Source organism: Carassius gibelio, chromosome B15, assembly GCF_023724105.1.
Source record: "Carassius gibelio isolate Cgi1373 ecotype wild population from Czech Republic chromosome B15, carGib1.2-hapl.c, whole genome shotgun sequence".
NCBI classification, from domain to species: domain Eukaryota; kingdom Metazoa; phylum Chordata; class Actinopteri; order Cypriniformes; family Cyprinidae; genus Carassius; species Carassius gibelio.
Window position 1 is genome coordinate 6,924,691 of NC_068410.1, and position 14,286 is coordinate 6,938,976.

Sequence of the window (14,286 nt, forward strand, 5' to 3'; positions counted from 1 at the left end):
TGCAGATTAACTATTTTGTTTCTGTTTTAAATACCAAATTAATAATATACAGTTTATGTTTGATATGAGCAATCTAAGATCGAATTACACTGAACAAAATCATAAACACAAGACTTTTGTTTTTGCCCCCATTTTTCATGAGCTGTTCTATGTACACAAAAGGCCTATTTCTCTCAAATATTGTTCACAAATCTGTCTAAATCTGTGTTGGTGAGCACTTCTACTTTGCCGAGATAATCCATCCACCTCACAGGTGTGGCATATCAAGATGCTGATTAGACAGCAGGATTATTGCACAGGTGTGCCTTAGGCTGGCAACAATAAAAGTTCAGCTCATGAAAAATGGGGGCAAAAACAAAAGTGCTGAGTTTATAATTTTGTTCAGTGTATTATTCACCAAGCCTGTTTCTCGATGCTCACTTGAATCTAGCCAGGATTTTCTAATGGCCTACTACTGCTATTCCCACACACAAAAGTCATTCATTATTAACTACAAATGAAAAATAGTTTAGTGATGAGAAATAGCTCAAATGAAGTCACCCCAAATTCTGTTACGAGTAATTTTGAGAGAAAAACACATTTATAAGTGCTGGAAAAGAAAAGAATTCTGAAGAATCATTTGAAGTGTAAAACACTGGACTGGTGCCTTGGATTTAGCAAATCCAAAATAAAGAACTTCTGTTAAATGGAATCTATTGTATTATTTTGTTTGCTAAACTATATTTGTCCAAAAGTCTTAAATGCCTGGAAAGTGTTTTAAAAAAAAAAAAAAAAAAAAAAAAAAAAAAAAAAAAAAAAAAAAACTGCTTCACCCATAACTGTATCATTGCACTCTTTAAAGGAATAGTTCATCACAAAATGAAAACTTAAAAAAAAAAAAAGTACTCACCTTCAACTTTCAGGATGTAGATGACTTTTCCTTTTTATCTGCAGTGAATGGGTGTCGTGAGAATGAGAGTCCAAACTGCTGATAAAAACATCACAAACTACAAGTAATCCACACAACTCCAGCCCATCAATTAACATTTTGTGTATCTAAAAGATGCGTGTTTATTCTAAACATAAATCATTAAGATGCTTTTATTTTATATCTCACAAACATGCAGCTTATCATTTCACAAGACATTACTTAATGGACTGGAGTCATGTGGATTATTGTGATGTTTTTATCAGCTGTTTAGACTCTTATTCTGACGGCACCCATTCACTGCAGAGGATCCATTGGTGAGCTAGTGATGTAGTGATTAATTACTCCAAATAATTTCTAATTAAGATTTATCTTAAGAAGACTCATTGTCTTCTTGCATGTGGATTACCTGAGTTTGTTTTATTAAAGACCCTTTTCTTTTTGAATACCAATTTGAACCTTTTTCTTCATCATCTTCTGAACTGGAATGTGACACTTATAGCCTAATGGATCATGTATGATCCATGTAACACTGACAAACAAAAGGTAGCACTTTATTTTTCAGTCCTGTTCCTCATGTACATACTATGTACTTATTATAGTAATTACTATCACTATGTAATAACTAGGTACTAACCCTGAACCTACCCCTAAACCTAAACCTACCCCATGCAGTTACCTTTTATTACCAGAACTTTCTTAGATAAATACACTGTAAGTACACTATAAGTACATGTTAGTACACGTACTGTAAAATAAAGTGCAACCCAAAATGCAGTGAAGCTCAATACGTGTTCTTCTTTTATGTGAAATAATCATAAATACCAGTTCATGCTGTTTGTTTATGGCCTCGAAGGTCATAGTTGGAAACGGTTATCCACGGCTGGCTCATTTAGCGCTTGCGTCCACTAGACTTCAGACATGCATATACTGAACAAATAAAACAGGCTGGGCCCATGGGCTACAACCCAGTCAAGTCCAATGGTAAGTCCAGCCATGCTTGAGGGTGAGTACATTTTTAGCAGATTTTCATTTGTGAGTGAACTGTTCCTGGACTGGACCACAGCAAACATAATGACAATCCCTCATGGGGGAGAACTATACATCCAGTTGTTTCGGGTGAAGCACTTGAGGGCTGACTTCACAGATCCCACTGATATTACATAAGTCATGAAAAAATGACGAATGGAAGTTCATAGTCTTTTACCAAGGTCACCACTGAATTAAAAACTACTGCTTCATACAGACCCGGCAGCGGCTGATGTCTTCCTGTTTTACTGGCTGGGGGGTTGGAGTACTGAGGAATGAGAATAAAAAAAAAAGATAAAGGTTCCTAATGTTGTTTATTTAATATAAAATTTATTTTAAATTCAATTATAGTTTATGATTATCTTGAAGAATGACTGGAAGAGAGTAAAATCAGATTTTTTGGAAAACGTTTTAGGCTACTTCTATTTTATCTAAACTAAATTGGCAAATTGGATTAAAATACATTTTCAATCTTCAAAATTCTTGTACCTGAACATTCTGCTACCATCAAGTGCTGCAAGCCAGAAGCTGAGGGAATCAGGATAGAAGTTACATGTGCCACGGCCATGACACTCTATGAATGGAATCTCCCGGAATTCTTCCAGACAGGATCCAGGAGAAATCAGCGGCTGTCCGGAACCTTCTGCACCAGCACCTGTTTGCTAAAGAAAAAAATCAGAAAAAGCACAGTTATATACTGTGGTAAGTCCAGCCATGCTGTTCATTCTGTTGTGGGGAAGTCGTGGCCTAATGGCTAGGGAGTTTGATTCCTAAATCTTAGGTTGTGGGTTCGAGTCTCGGGCCGGCAATACCACGACTTATGTGCCCTTGAGCAAGGCACCAAACCCCCAACTGCTCCCCGGGCGCTGCAGCATAAATGGCTGCCCACTGCTTTGGGTGTGTGTTCATGGTGTGTGTGTGGGTGCACATTTAATGGGTTAAATGCAGAGCACGAATTCGGAGTATGGGTCACCATACTTTGCTGCATATCATGTCACTATGAATGTGAATACATTCTGCGAATTTATACATATGTTACCATTTACATGCTCAGCAAGGCTGCATTTATTTGGTCAAAAATACAGTAAAAACAGCAATATTGTGAGATAATATTAACTGTTTTCTATTTATTGTATTTTTAGATATAATTTAATCATGTGATGGTAAAATCGAATTTTAAGAAGTAATTTCTCCAGACTTCAGTGTTACATGATGCTTCAGAAATTATACTGATATGTTAATTTGCTGTTCAAGAAACATTTCTTATTATAATCCAAGCTGAAAACTGCTGTGCTGCTTAATAGTTTTTTTTTTTTTTTTTTTTTTTGTGGAAACTAATTATTTTTATTGTGACCTTGCTAAATAAAAAAACAAACAAAATAAAAACAGACCACAAACCATTTCTGGCGCAATATTACAAATAAAATGTGATAAAAATGTTTGTTATTATTTATAATAGTAAATCCTAAAACTTTTTTAAGAGTAAGCTTTCATTTTCATTTTATTACTGAACTTCACCCAACAGCTATTCTGCATAAATCATAAGAACTCATAGTGCTACATTAAAAATAAATAAAAACATGTACTTTCAACAATACACTAATCTATAGATACCTTTCAAGTAGGGATGCACGATATTGGATTTTGGCCGATATTCGATATGCCGATATTTTCAAAATAATTTTGGCCGATGCCGATACCGATATCGATATATATACAAATATATACTGATATATTTAAACTTTAATTTTACTGAAGAGAAATCCATGTATCTCTTCTGTACTGATTCTACCATAAATGTATTATTTTACAAATGTAGACTGACATTCACATCTGAAAAACAGGTCAATTATTTCACTTGGAGAATATCGGTTTGGCTCATCGGCAGAAATATTCATATCGGCCGATACCGATAATGGTCATTTTGAGCTTTTATCGGCCGATACCGATATTGTGCCGATATTATCGTGCATCCCTACTTTCAAGCTATAAAGATGTCTATATTGACATAGTTTGAAAATAATAGCTGCCTCTTACCATTACAAAGGAATAACCTTTCCATAGGGAAAGCCATCCTCTAGGGCACTCTGGGATCTCTGTGGTCTGGCTGTGAACTGCTATTACATTAGTTGGTGCCTCACACACTGAACACCTTTGAGGAATTGAGAAAAGACTGTTGAACTTTTGTTATTTATCCACAGATGTCTTACAGTTTAATACAAACTGACTTGCACCACCTCCTAAACAAAATGATGTAAACACTACTGAGGAGACACACGCTCCACATTTACCTGCTGATATAATCAGCCAACAAACCACCAGATATCAAATCCATGTCAGGAGACTTCGGTGTGTCTGTAGACAGCCAATAGGAGTAATCATTTCGAAAGGCATATTGACATGTGTTGTTAGGATTGCACACAAGGAAAGGCATGGTGGAGAATACTTGCAAACAGCTTCCCATGGTTCCTACAAACACACAAATATACAGACTGTGAAAACCTGTGCTCATCTAGGTCTATTTACATTATGTGCATCGGTATGGACATGGGTTGTCATTTAAATGTTCTGTCTGTGTTTCATACCTAGGTCTTGTCCATGTGCGCGTTTATTTCCATTGATGAAGAGAAGCGAATATCCAGAGTACAAAAGCGTTAACCCAGGAGGACAGTCTGGCATAGATGTTTTCTGACTATGCTTGGTAAAATGGAAACCGTCTTTCATCCCAGGTGGACCTTGTGAACCCTTGGGACCCACTTCGCCTGACAAACCAGGAAAACCTTAGGAGACAAACAAGGTTTGTTTTTCACAAAAAATTAAACTCTTAAAAGATCATTAATGGAGCAAATTTGAACGGATATATAATACCTCGGAGTCATTAAACAAATGCATCAAGGTTTCAGAGAAATGGTAAGCAGCACAGCTGTTTTCAACTGTGCTAATAATAACAAATGTTTTTTGAGCATCAGTACAGCAAATAACAGCACAAGAGCATGAGAGACTTCTTTACATATCCAAAACCTTTTAATTTGTAATGTTATGGTAGTGTATTATGAGCTATATTTCACATAGAAAACCTTCTACTGTACGTGTACCTTTTATTCCTTTTGGGCCAGTGTCTCCTTTTGGTCCACGTGTCCCATTTTGTCCAACAACTCCATCTGCACCTCTGCTTCCGATTTGACCTTTTTTTCCTAAAAGGTGGGTAATGATGCAAATTTAAGATGAAATCATAAAACTTCAGAAAAAATTAGAGCATTGTGTTTTAGTGGCATTGTACCTTTTGGACCTTGTAGCCCTTTAGGTCCTCGTTCTCCTGGTTCTCCTTTTCCCCCGACTTGTCCAGGGAAGCCAGGGTCTCCTTGGAGAGTCATGACCTGAGCCACAACATCACACCCTTTAGGCCCTAAATATTCACAAAGAGTAGGAAAAAGTTCACATTTGCACATAAACCAATACGATTAGACACTGGAGGAGGCCATGTTGTGACTACAATGTTTGTCATTTCTTAGAAAGTTCTGGGGTTTTTTCACAATATTACTGTATTACTGTTGCTTACACACCTACTCTTTTTGGACATTTCAGGCCTGTAAGGTTTTGTGATTTCCTCATAAAATAATATACAAGATATGACTGTAACATTTTTATTTGTTATTAAAATAATGATAAAAATGTTATTTAGCCAGTGTATATAAAAGCTCACCTTTAGTTCCGTACATTCCTTTACAACCTTTTAGTCCAGGAGGACCAATTGGACCACATTTTCCTTTTTGGCCTATAATACAAATATAGTAAAACAAATTAAAAATAAAATTTGTATTTATCAATAGTCGATCTGTTTCATTAACTGAAGATTTCTTTATTTGTATCAAATTAAAATTTAAAGGGGTATGATGCTGCTAAAAAGAACATTATCTGGTGTAACGCAATGTGTTTATGCGGTATAAGTTTCAAAAAACACATTATTCCCATATAATGCACATTATTGTTTCTCCTCCATGTCCCACCTTCTGAAACGGTTTGACCGGTTCACTAAAAAGATCTGGTTAAATAGAAAGATTTGTTTATGATCTGGACATCAGACGAGACAAAACCAATAAAACCGATTGCAAACGAGGCATTTGTTGAATCCAGTGGGGAAATAATTACTGATTATAATGATTTATACTGTCTTTTTTATGCGTTGTGTTGAGTATCAAGCTGCGTAAACATAAAACCATGTCTGCATTTGTGATCTGAGAAACAACAAACAAGTCTACTCCACACTGAAACTCCACACAAAACTTGCATTTGAATCATAACTGGCAAATTATTTAAATATAAATAATGTTAGTGTGAGCTATGAGTCAGAAGCGCCAGACTGTCCTTGCAACGTTTGAACTGCCCAACTTTATAGAAACAGCCTTTGTGCCACAGACGCACTGCAGGCTACTGTTTCAGGAAACAGTCCTCTTCCTCCACAGCACACACCTGAATATTTGGGTTGGATTTCTCTGGAACAGTGTCCTCTTTTGGAAGGCTTTTACAAGGAAACACTTTAGGTAGATGTGGTTGACTGTTAACTTTTATAAAAAATATCTCTTTGGATTTGAGACTTTAGTCTTTGCAACTTTACAGATCTTCTTTATGCACCAAGAGATTGTAACACTCCAAAGAGAAAGAAAAAAATTAAATCGTATCATATGACCCCTTTAATTTAATTTAGGTGTCTTACCAACTGGCCCAGCATTACCCAATGGCCCCATGTCTCCTTTTGGACCCTTGAAACCAGGATCTCCATTCTTACCCTGGAAACAATACAGTTCTCGTGACTGGACCTACCAAGCAAACTCCACATTTTATTAAATAATAAAAAATAAAAAATTTGTGTGAATTATTCTTAACTTGAACTATTTTAACTATTTTAAATTACTTAAAAAAAAATTCTAGTAATTTTAAATAAAATGTAAATATTATATGAAAGACTTTTGAACATTTTTTTTAAAAGTAGAAGTACTAAAATTAATAAAACTAAAAATTAACACATAAAGCTACAAATTCAAATGACTACAAAATACTAAATTGTCTAAATATAAGAAAATTGCAAAAGCAAATAACTACTAAGAATTAAATTAAAATTGAAATGAAACAAAAAACAAATAAAATATATTAAATAATAAGACTTTTTCTAATTTTAAAATCTTATATTTTATAATAACTATAAATGCTTTTTAGTTTGGTGGTGGTGGTTATGGTGGTTCCTCGGCAATCATTGTTACAGAATATTTCTTCTTGGTTCTGCAAACTTATCTAAAAACATAAAACTTTGTAAAAGTTTACAGTACAATCTCCAAGTTGAGTGTGCATGTATCTCCTTTTGTGTCCACTTACACGCAACCCTGGAACTCCCCGGTCACCCACACAACCAGGTGATCCCACAAGCCCCTGGGGCCCGATGTTGCCTTTATCTCCCTTTACGCCTGGACCTGGGTCGCCAGCAGGCCCACGTGGTCCTCTGAGTCCTGTGCTCAAAAATACACATAGAAACAGATCAGAAGACATGTGATCAGTAATTAATAGCTGGTTGCTAGGTCCCTAATCAAAAGAACAAGTCTGTATGTTTTTTTTCCGTCAACTTAGAAAAGTAATGGAACACCCCTCCTCAACAAGCTTCAGAATTTGAGGTATCATTCATGTCTGTAACATGTATAAAAGGGTGAGTTTTTTTTTTTTTTAAACGCTAACAAAAAGTATGAGCAATAGTAATCAGCAAGCACCACTAACAATAAAAGAGAGCTAATCACCTTGTAGGCCAGGTAATCCATTAGGTCCTTGCTCCCCTTTTGGGCCACTGATACAGGCACCGGGTGGACCTGGAAACCCTGGTGGCCCCATTTTCCCAAGTTGGCCTGGAAGACCAATATCTCCGGCTGGACCACAGGGTCCTGGCGGTCCACATGGCCCTGGGGGCCCAGAACAGCCTTTAGAACCTGAAATTAAACATACACATATACTGTAACAACAGCTAAGAAATTAGGATTTGTGTATTAGAACGATGGCCTTTCTCGGACATACCTTTCGAACCCTTGAGGCCAGGAGGGCCAGGAGCTCCAACTGCTGGGCCTAAAAAACAAAATCAAGATTGTTTATAAAGAATAAGAACATCCCTTCATGTGAGCATATGTGTGCTGTGTGTGACATCTTACACCCTCTGTCTCCTTTATCCCCCGCTGGTCCTGGAAAGCCATCCTTGCCTTGGTCTCCACGAAGTCCTGGTGGCCCAGGATCTCCAGCTGAACCAGGAACACCTTAAGAACCAACAGAGAACATCACTGGAAAAACAATGCAATACTGGAGTGAATTCTTACATTACATTTACAACTCCAGAATGGGATTGTTCCATTACATTTATAATTCAAGAATGGGATTGTACCTGGAGGACCACAGGGCCCTTCACATCCAGGTGGACCCGAAAGCCCATTTAAACCTTCATCACCTGGAGCTCCAGGGAGTCCTGACAATGTGACATTGGATAAAAGAATCATGCTTTCATGTACCTGTGAGAAAGTGATGGGATGAAGATAGTTTTTTGAGTACTGAATTAATTTCTAAATGAAATACCTGGAACTCCTGGTACTCCGGGTTCACCTCTTTCACCAGAAGCCCCTGATAAACCTGGGGGCCCACTCATCCCACATATACCCCTTTCCCCCCTTTCCCCTCTATGCCCTGGACAGCCTGGCTCACCCTGTTTGAATAAGAGAAATAATGCAAGAGAGTGGAAGAGTGGCTTAAGGAGAGCAACACACTAGGTTTGAGACGGAGTGATAGTGTCATTTCTTTTCACCAATAAGAACTGAATTATGGAAATTATACCTTTTGACCAGGTTGTCCTGGAGGCCCCATCACAGGTGGGCTGGGTTCACCTTTGATCCCCTTTGGTCCAATTGGTCCTTGGACACCAGGAGTCCCAGTCTCCCCACGAACACCAGGTAAACCTTTGAGGCCTTTCACTCCTGCAAAAGGAAGACATCTGCACATGTGAAATGACTGACATCTGAAGGATCATGGTGTTGAAACAAGGATAGGTTTATGGGTGTGTATGAACTTGCCTGGAAACCCCATAACTCCTGGATCCCCAAAGCATCCATCTTGACCTCGATTTCCAGGAAGTCCATTCTGGCCAGCTTCACCAGGAGGGCCTGAAAAAGAGGATGGTTGTAATATGTTCTAATGTGGACAGCAAAGCTTTGGAGTTCAGAATCTGTACCTGGTGGACCAGGTCTGCCTGGAACTCCATTCTTCCCACATTGTCCATAATTGCCTGGGAGTCCTAATTCCCCTTTAGCGCCAGTTAGACCAAGAAGACCTACAACACATAAAAGATGTTGCATATAATGTCTGCAAAGTTTTGCAATTCCATCAACTGGTTTCAGATTACAGAAAAGGTATTGAGGAACAGGCAAACTAATTATATGGACATAACAGCTGGCATATTCATGTTAAATATTCAGGTGGAAACCAGATGTTGAAAGGGTCACCTGGTAGGCCACAGTCACCAGGATCCCCTGGACACATAACTCTTGATTCAAGTCCCTTGGGACCACAATCTCCACGGTCTCCTGGATTCCCGGGTGTTCCTACGTTACCTTCCACTCCATTCCTACCCATTAAACCTGATGAGAGATCACCATCATCATCATCATATGACCGATTACACCAATATAAAAAAGCACCTTAAACAAAAATCATTGCTGTAATTGTATGTGTGTATGTTTGAACCTTTGGGTCCCTGGAATCCCGGTGGTCCAGGATTTCCATCTTCTCCAGGCAGACCAGTCAATCCAGGAATTCCCTCATCTCCCCGCATACCTGAAGGAAAACAAAGGGAACAATAAGCCTTTTTGGAGGAAACCAGCTTAAATTGGTTTCTGTGTTCTACAAAATAGTATCTCAATTCATGTACCTGGAAAGCCTGGTGAGCCATCCCGACCTTGGAAACCTTTTGATCCCCGGATACCAACCAAACCAGCATCTCCGATTAGTCCAGGTATTCCAGTCTCACCTCTTATACCAGGTACACCCTGTCCAGGTGGTCCAGGTTCACCTTGTGGCCCCTTCGGCCCTGGCAGCCCTAAAGCCAACATATGTCACAGTGAACATCATTATGGGTATCTGAATTAATTCTTTAGCCTGGTAATACCAGACTCTGCTACTTCACTTTGCTTCGTAGACAGAGTCTGGAATGGCATAATAGAAAAGTGTTTTCTCTCTCGCTAGGGGGCGCTTGTCTGAAGTTTAAAATCATTGGTTACCCGTAAGCAATCAGATACGTTTAGTTATGACGTATGTTATGCACCTGTACAGCCGCATCCATGCACAGACATCATGCATCGAACTCAAATCTATGATTGAATTTCCACTGTAAACCTGTTGTTAAACACTCTTCTTGTTCTGGCTTCAGTTTGAAAAAGAGTTAAATGTTCTCCATAACAGAGCGAATTGCATCCCGTGTCTCGTTTCCCATTTCCGCGGTCGTTTCGGTTTTCGATTTCTCTAACCTACAATTTAAAACTCGGTGCTTAGCATCTACGTCACAGCTCTCAGCCCGCCCTCTGCTCGTTGATTGGCCCGGCTGTTTTCAGACCGGTGGCAAACAGAAAGCTCTGACGCTGTATCAGACTGAGTACAGAAGCAAAATGAAATTGAGCAGAAGTAGGAAGTCTGACGTAGTCAGGCTATTAATTCTTAGCCCTAAGTAATTAATTTATCATATAACTCATCCTGCTATGAGCTGACAACCACTCAAAACACCTTAGCAACCACATACCAGCACCATGTTATATTTTTGGTAGCTTTTGCCATTATAAGTGGAATTTACTTACCACTGGGTCCATCTAGCCCTTTAATGCCTAAGGGCCCTTCATCGCCTTTGGCTCCTGGCGTACAGCATCCAGAAATGCCAGCCACTCCAGGCAAACCATCAGGACCCCGCACACCTGTGTGTACATTTCTCAGTTGAAAGATGGACTAATAAATAGATGCACAGAGAGAGAAAGGAATAAAAAAGAAACCTATCGTATGTATACTTTTGTTGTATATATTGCATATTCTATAGGAAAGAATTGTGCTTAAGAAATTAATTGCATTGGCATGGAATTCACCAACCATTTTCTCCTGGTGGTCCATCCCTTCCTCTTTGACCCGAACATCCTGGTAATCCAGGGGGACCAGAAATTCCTGGTTGCCCAAGGCACCCTTCATCTCCTGGAAAGCCCCGTCGACCCTTGGGCCCTGGGGAGCCAAATGATATTTCACCCTGCAGGTGGAATTTTAATTTAATGAAAGCATAACTGTACTCATGCGGCTGTAATATTATTAATTTATGCTAATTTCACTTCTGAAACCATGATTAATAATACTTTGTTGCTAAGCTTCTAATACTTTTTTTCCTAAAAAGAGCATTTAAAATGCTCTAGATCCACCCCTGCCTAGGTGTGCTATTGAATAGCAAAATACTTTCGAAAGCCACGTTTCTAGCATTAGTAAAACCACATTTTTCCATCTCAAGAATATATCTAAATTACATCTTATGCTCTCAATGTCAAATGCAAAAACATTAATTAATGTGTTCATGACCTCAAGGTTAGATTATTGTAATGCTTCATTGGACGATTGCTCTGCACACTTGATAAACAAACTCTAGTTGGTTTAAAATGCAGCAGCTAAAGTTCTTACTAGAACCAAGAAGTATGACCATCTTAGCCCGGTTCTGTCAACACTGCACTGGCTCCCTGGCTCCCTATTAAACCTTGTATAGATTTAAAAATCTTGCTAATTACCTATAAACCCCTGAATGGTTTAGCACCTCAGTATTTGAACAAATCTCTTTAACCTGGTTTACACATAACTCACTAACACATTTCTATTTTTCAAATCCATTAAAGGATTGATAACAGGCTGCATTAATTAGGTTTAAAAATAATAACATCTATGCTAATATTAGTTTGTTTCTTTCTTATTCCGAGGTCACAGTAGTCACCAGATACAGTCTGTATCCAGATCAGCTGGTCACTGCAGTCAACCAGCTCCAGTCCATATCCAGACCAGATGGTGGATTAGCACCTAGAGATGACCTTGATAGGTAAGAGTAGTAGATCAGTAGAGATCAGGACAACTAGATGAGCCCCAGAGACAAATCCTCCTCAAAGACCTCATCATCTAGCCATCAGGACAAGGCCATGGCAATCAGATGAGTGCTCTGCTCAATCTGACTATGTTGCAACCTAAAATTAAACTGCTGGCTTCGTCTGGGGGAAGTTCATTTGTACTTTTCTTTTCTTTATAATTATGTCATTTATATCTTTCCTTTATCTTGTCATTGGACCTCTCCAAAGCTAGGGCTCCTTACATTCCTTTCACTTTTCTTACAGTAAATATTTTAAAACTGATATTTGCCTTTGGCGATCTGTTGGCTGAGGTCGGAATCCCATCAGCACCACTCGTTTGCCTCACACCCTATTAAAATGGGCCATAACAGCTATATAAATAATAATGACTTGACTTGAATATCACGATCCTGACCTTTGGACCTGGATTTCCTGGTGGTCCTGGGGGTCCAGGACGGCCTACACTTCCAATACAAGATGGACCTTGTTTCCCTTTCACACCCTTATCACCTGCAACAGTAAAATAATTTGAAATCATAGGAGTAGTATCATGTGAAGTCACCAATCAACAACATTAAAATAACCAAGACAAAAAATGGATGCACAATCATGATTTAACATGTAATTTGAAACCAATAAATGTGTATTCTGGATTTATCAGAAATAACCTTTTTTTATGAAGGCTTATTGCATTGGTTTACATTACATACCTTTGGGACCAGTAAATCCAGGAGCTCCTGGCATTGATGGTCCTTTCTCTCCTTTTAACCCACTTAATCCTGGTAATCCTTGAGTTCCTGGACAACCATCATTACCTAAAACACGTTAAATCAATTATTATCTATTTTACATTCTGTTCTCAATCCACTTATAATCTGCCAAGACTTTTATCCCCTCTGCTTACCTGGAAGTCCTTGTTGACCAGGTGGACCAGGCAGTCCAGGCTCACCCCGGTTTCCTGGTGTCATGTGTACAGGACCTGGAGAACCTTTCTCACCTGTGGGATGCAACTGTTTTATCTGAGCCTGTAATTTCTTCTTCAATTTAGATTAAGCTTGCTACCAGCTTTAGACTCAACACTCTATACTTAGTTCCTGGGGTTAAACTATGATGTAAAATCTCATATTTTTCATTCATACCTGGTTCTCCAGGATTTCCTTGCAGGCCAACTGGTCCCATACATCCTTTCTGTCCAGGTGCCCCTGGTCGCCCAATACCCATTAACCCTTGGCTGCCCATTGGACCTGGGCATCCAGGTTCCCCACAAATCCCTGGATCTCCTTGGTTGCCCTTAGGGCCTGCAGGACTCTGGAAAATAAGTTAGTTTCAAGTATGTCAGCATCTAAACTTGTGTCTTTAAAATAGTTTACACAAATGTAAGGTTTTTGAAGTTTTCTCAAAGGTAATGGTTACAAGTTCTAGGTACGAACTGGATATCCTTTTGCTCCTGGTGGTCCTTTGAAGCCAGGGGTGCCCGGCCTGCCATCTTGCCCATTTATCCCCAGTTGTCCTTCTGCACCACAGTTTCCTTTCTGGCCTTTATCCCCAAGCACATTTCTTATATCTAGGTCTCCTTTGGGCCCTGGAGCCCCTGGAGGCCCTGGAGGACCTAAGTAACCCTGTGCAAACATTTGAATTCTCATCATATTCAACTGTTCTTAAAAATATAAATGCATTTTTTTTATACCAACTGCATTATTGGTGTGGAGAAATTATAGTTTTTGCTGAGTAATGAGGAAGATGAATTGGTAAAGTGGCAGTATTCTGGTAAACTGACCGGAGGACCAGGTGGACCATCTGGACCTTTGAATCCTTGGAATCCTTTATTGCCTGGATTTCCTCCAACTCCTGCACAATGAATTTGAATTTGTTGATGTCTGTTATTGAAAATCTAGATCTAGAATGTGTTATAATTAAATATACAGTATAATATGCAATATCAACTGATACAAAAAATTAATAATTTGGGCTGATAACATTAGCATACTATAGGCCCTGAATAATGGTATGTTCCTAATTGTAATATTCACTGGATGTGTCATAATAGATCTATAATCTTCCAATGAGTTTTAAATGTAACTACACTGGAAAATCTGAAAGCAAATTGTATGTTGGTTCTGAAAATAATATCAATATCAAACTGATATTAGAACACATTGTTTTCATTCGTCACATCTCCTAGCAATGAGGCACATGCTTCTG

The 14,286-nt window shown here is 38.7% G+C and overlaps 1 protein-coding gene across 1 annotated transcript in view; it reads right to left on the minus strand.

Annotated features, from left to right (window-relative positions):
• Positions 1-779: 779 nt before the first annotated feature.
• Positions 780-14,286, minus strand: part of col4a3 (collagen, type IV, alpha 3) — a 35,302-nt gene continuing 21,795 nt past the window's right edge. The window contains exons 24-52 of the mRNA XM_052576307.1: positions 13,862-13,932; positions 13,515-13,703; positions 13,224-13,392; positions 12,989-13,081; positions 12,795-12,899; positions 12,500-12,594; positions 11,084-11,234; positions 10,801-10,914; positions 9,882-10,049; positions 9,698-9,787; positions 9,457-9,591; positions 9,186-9,284; positions 9,028-9,117; positions 8,792-8,931; positions 8,537-8,663; positions 8,349-8,429; positions 8,122-8,223; positions 7,991-8,038; positions 7,720-7,905; positions 7,307-7,437; positions 6,651-6,723; positions 5,640-5,711; positions 5,217-5,342; positions 5,032-5,130; positions 4,522-4,716; positions 4,228-4,405; positions 3,974-4,088; positions 2,426-2,598; positions 780-2,204 (exon numbers count right to left, since the gene is read on the minus strand). Of these exons, the coding sequence (XP_052432267.1) occupies positions 2,138-2,204; positions 2,426-2,598; positions 3,974-4,088; positions 4,228-4,405; positions 4,522-4,716; positions 5,032-5,130; positions 5,217-5,342; positions 5,640-5,711; positions 6,651-6,723; positions 7,307-7,437; positions 7,720-7,905; positions 7,991-8,038; positions 8,122-8,223; positions 8,349-8,429; positions 8,537-8,663; positions 8,792-8,931; positions 9,028-9,117; positions 9,186-9,284; positions 9,457-9,591; positions 9,698-9,787; positions 9,882-10,049; positions 10,801-10,914; positions 11,084-11,234; positions 12,500-12,594; positions 12,795-12,899; positions 12,989-13,081; positions 13,224-13,392; positions 13,515-13,703; positions 13,862-13,932 (3,482 nt within the window). The 3' untranslated portion in view covers positions 780-2,137. The remainder of the gene's footprint in view (positions 2,205-2,425; positions 2,599-3,973; positions 4,089-4,227; positions 4,406-4,521; positions 4,717-5,031; positions 5,131-5,216; positions 5,343-5,639; positions 5,712-6,650; positions 6,724-7,306; positions 7,438-7,719; positions 7,906-7,990; positions 8,039-8,121; positions 8,224-8,348; positions 8,430-8,536; positions 8,664-8,791; positions 8,932-9,027; positions 9,118-9,185; positions 9,285-9,456; positions 9,592-9,697; positions 9,788-9,881; positions 10,050-10,800; positions 10,915-11,083; positions 11,235-12,499; positions 12,595-12,794; positions 12,900-12,988; positions 13,082-13,223; positions 13,393-13,514; positions 13,704-13,861; positions 13,933-14,286) is intronic.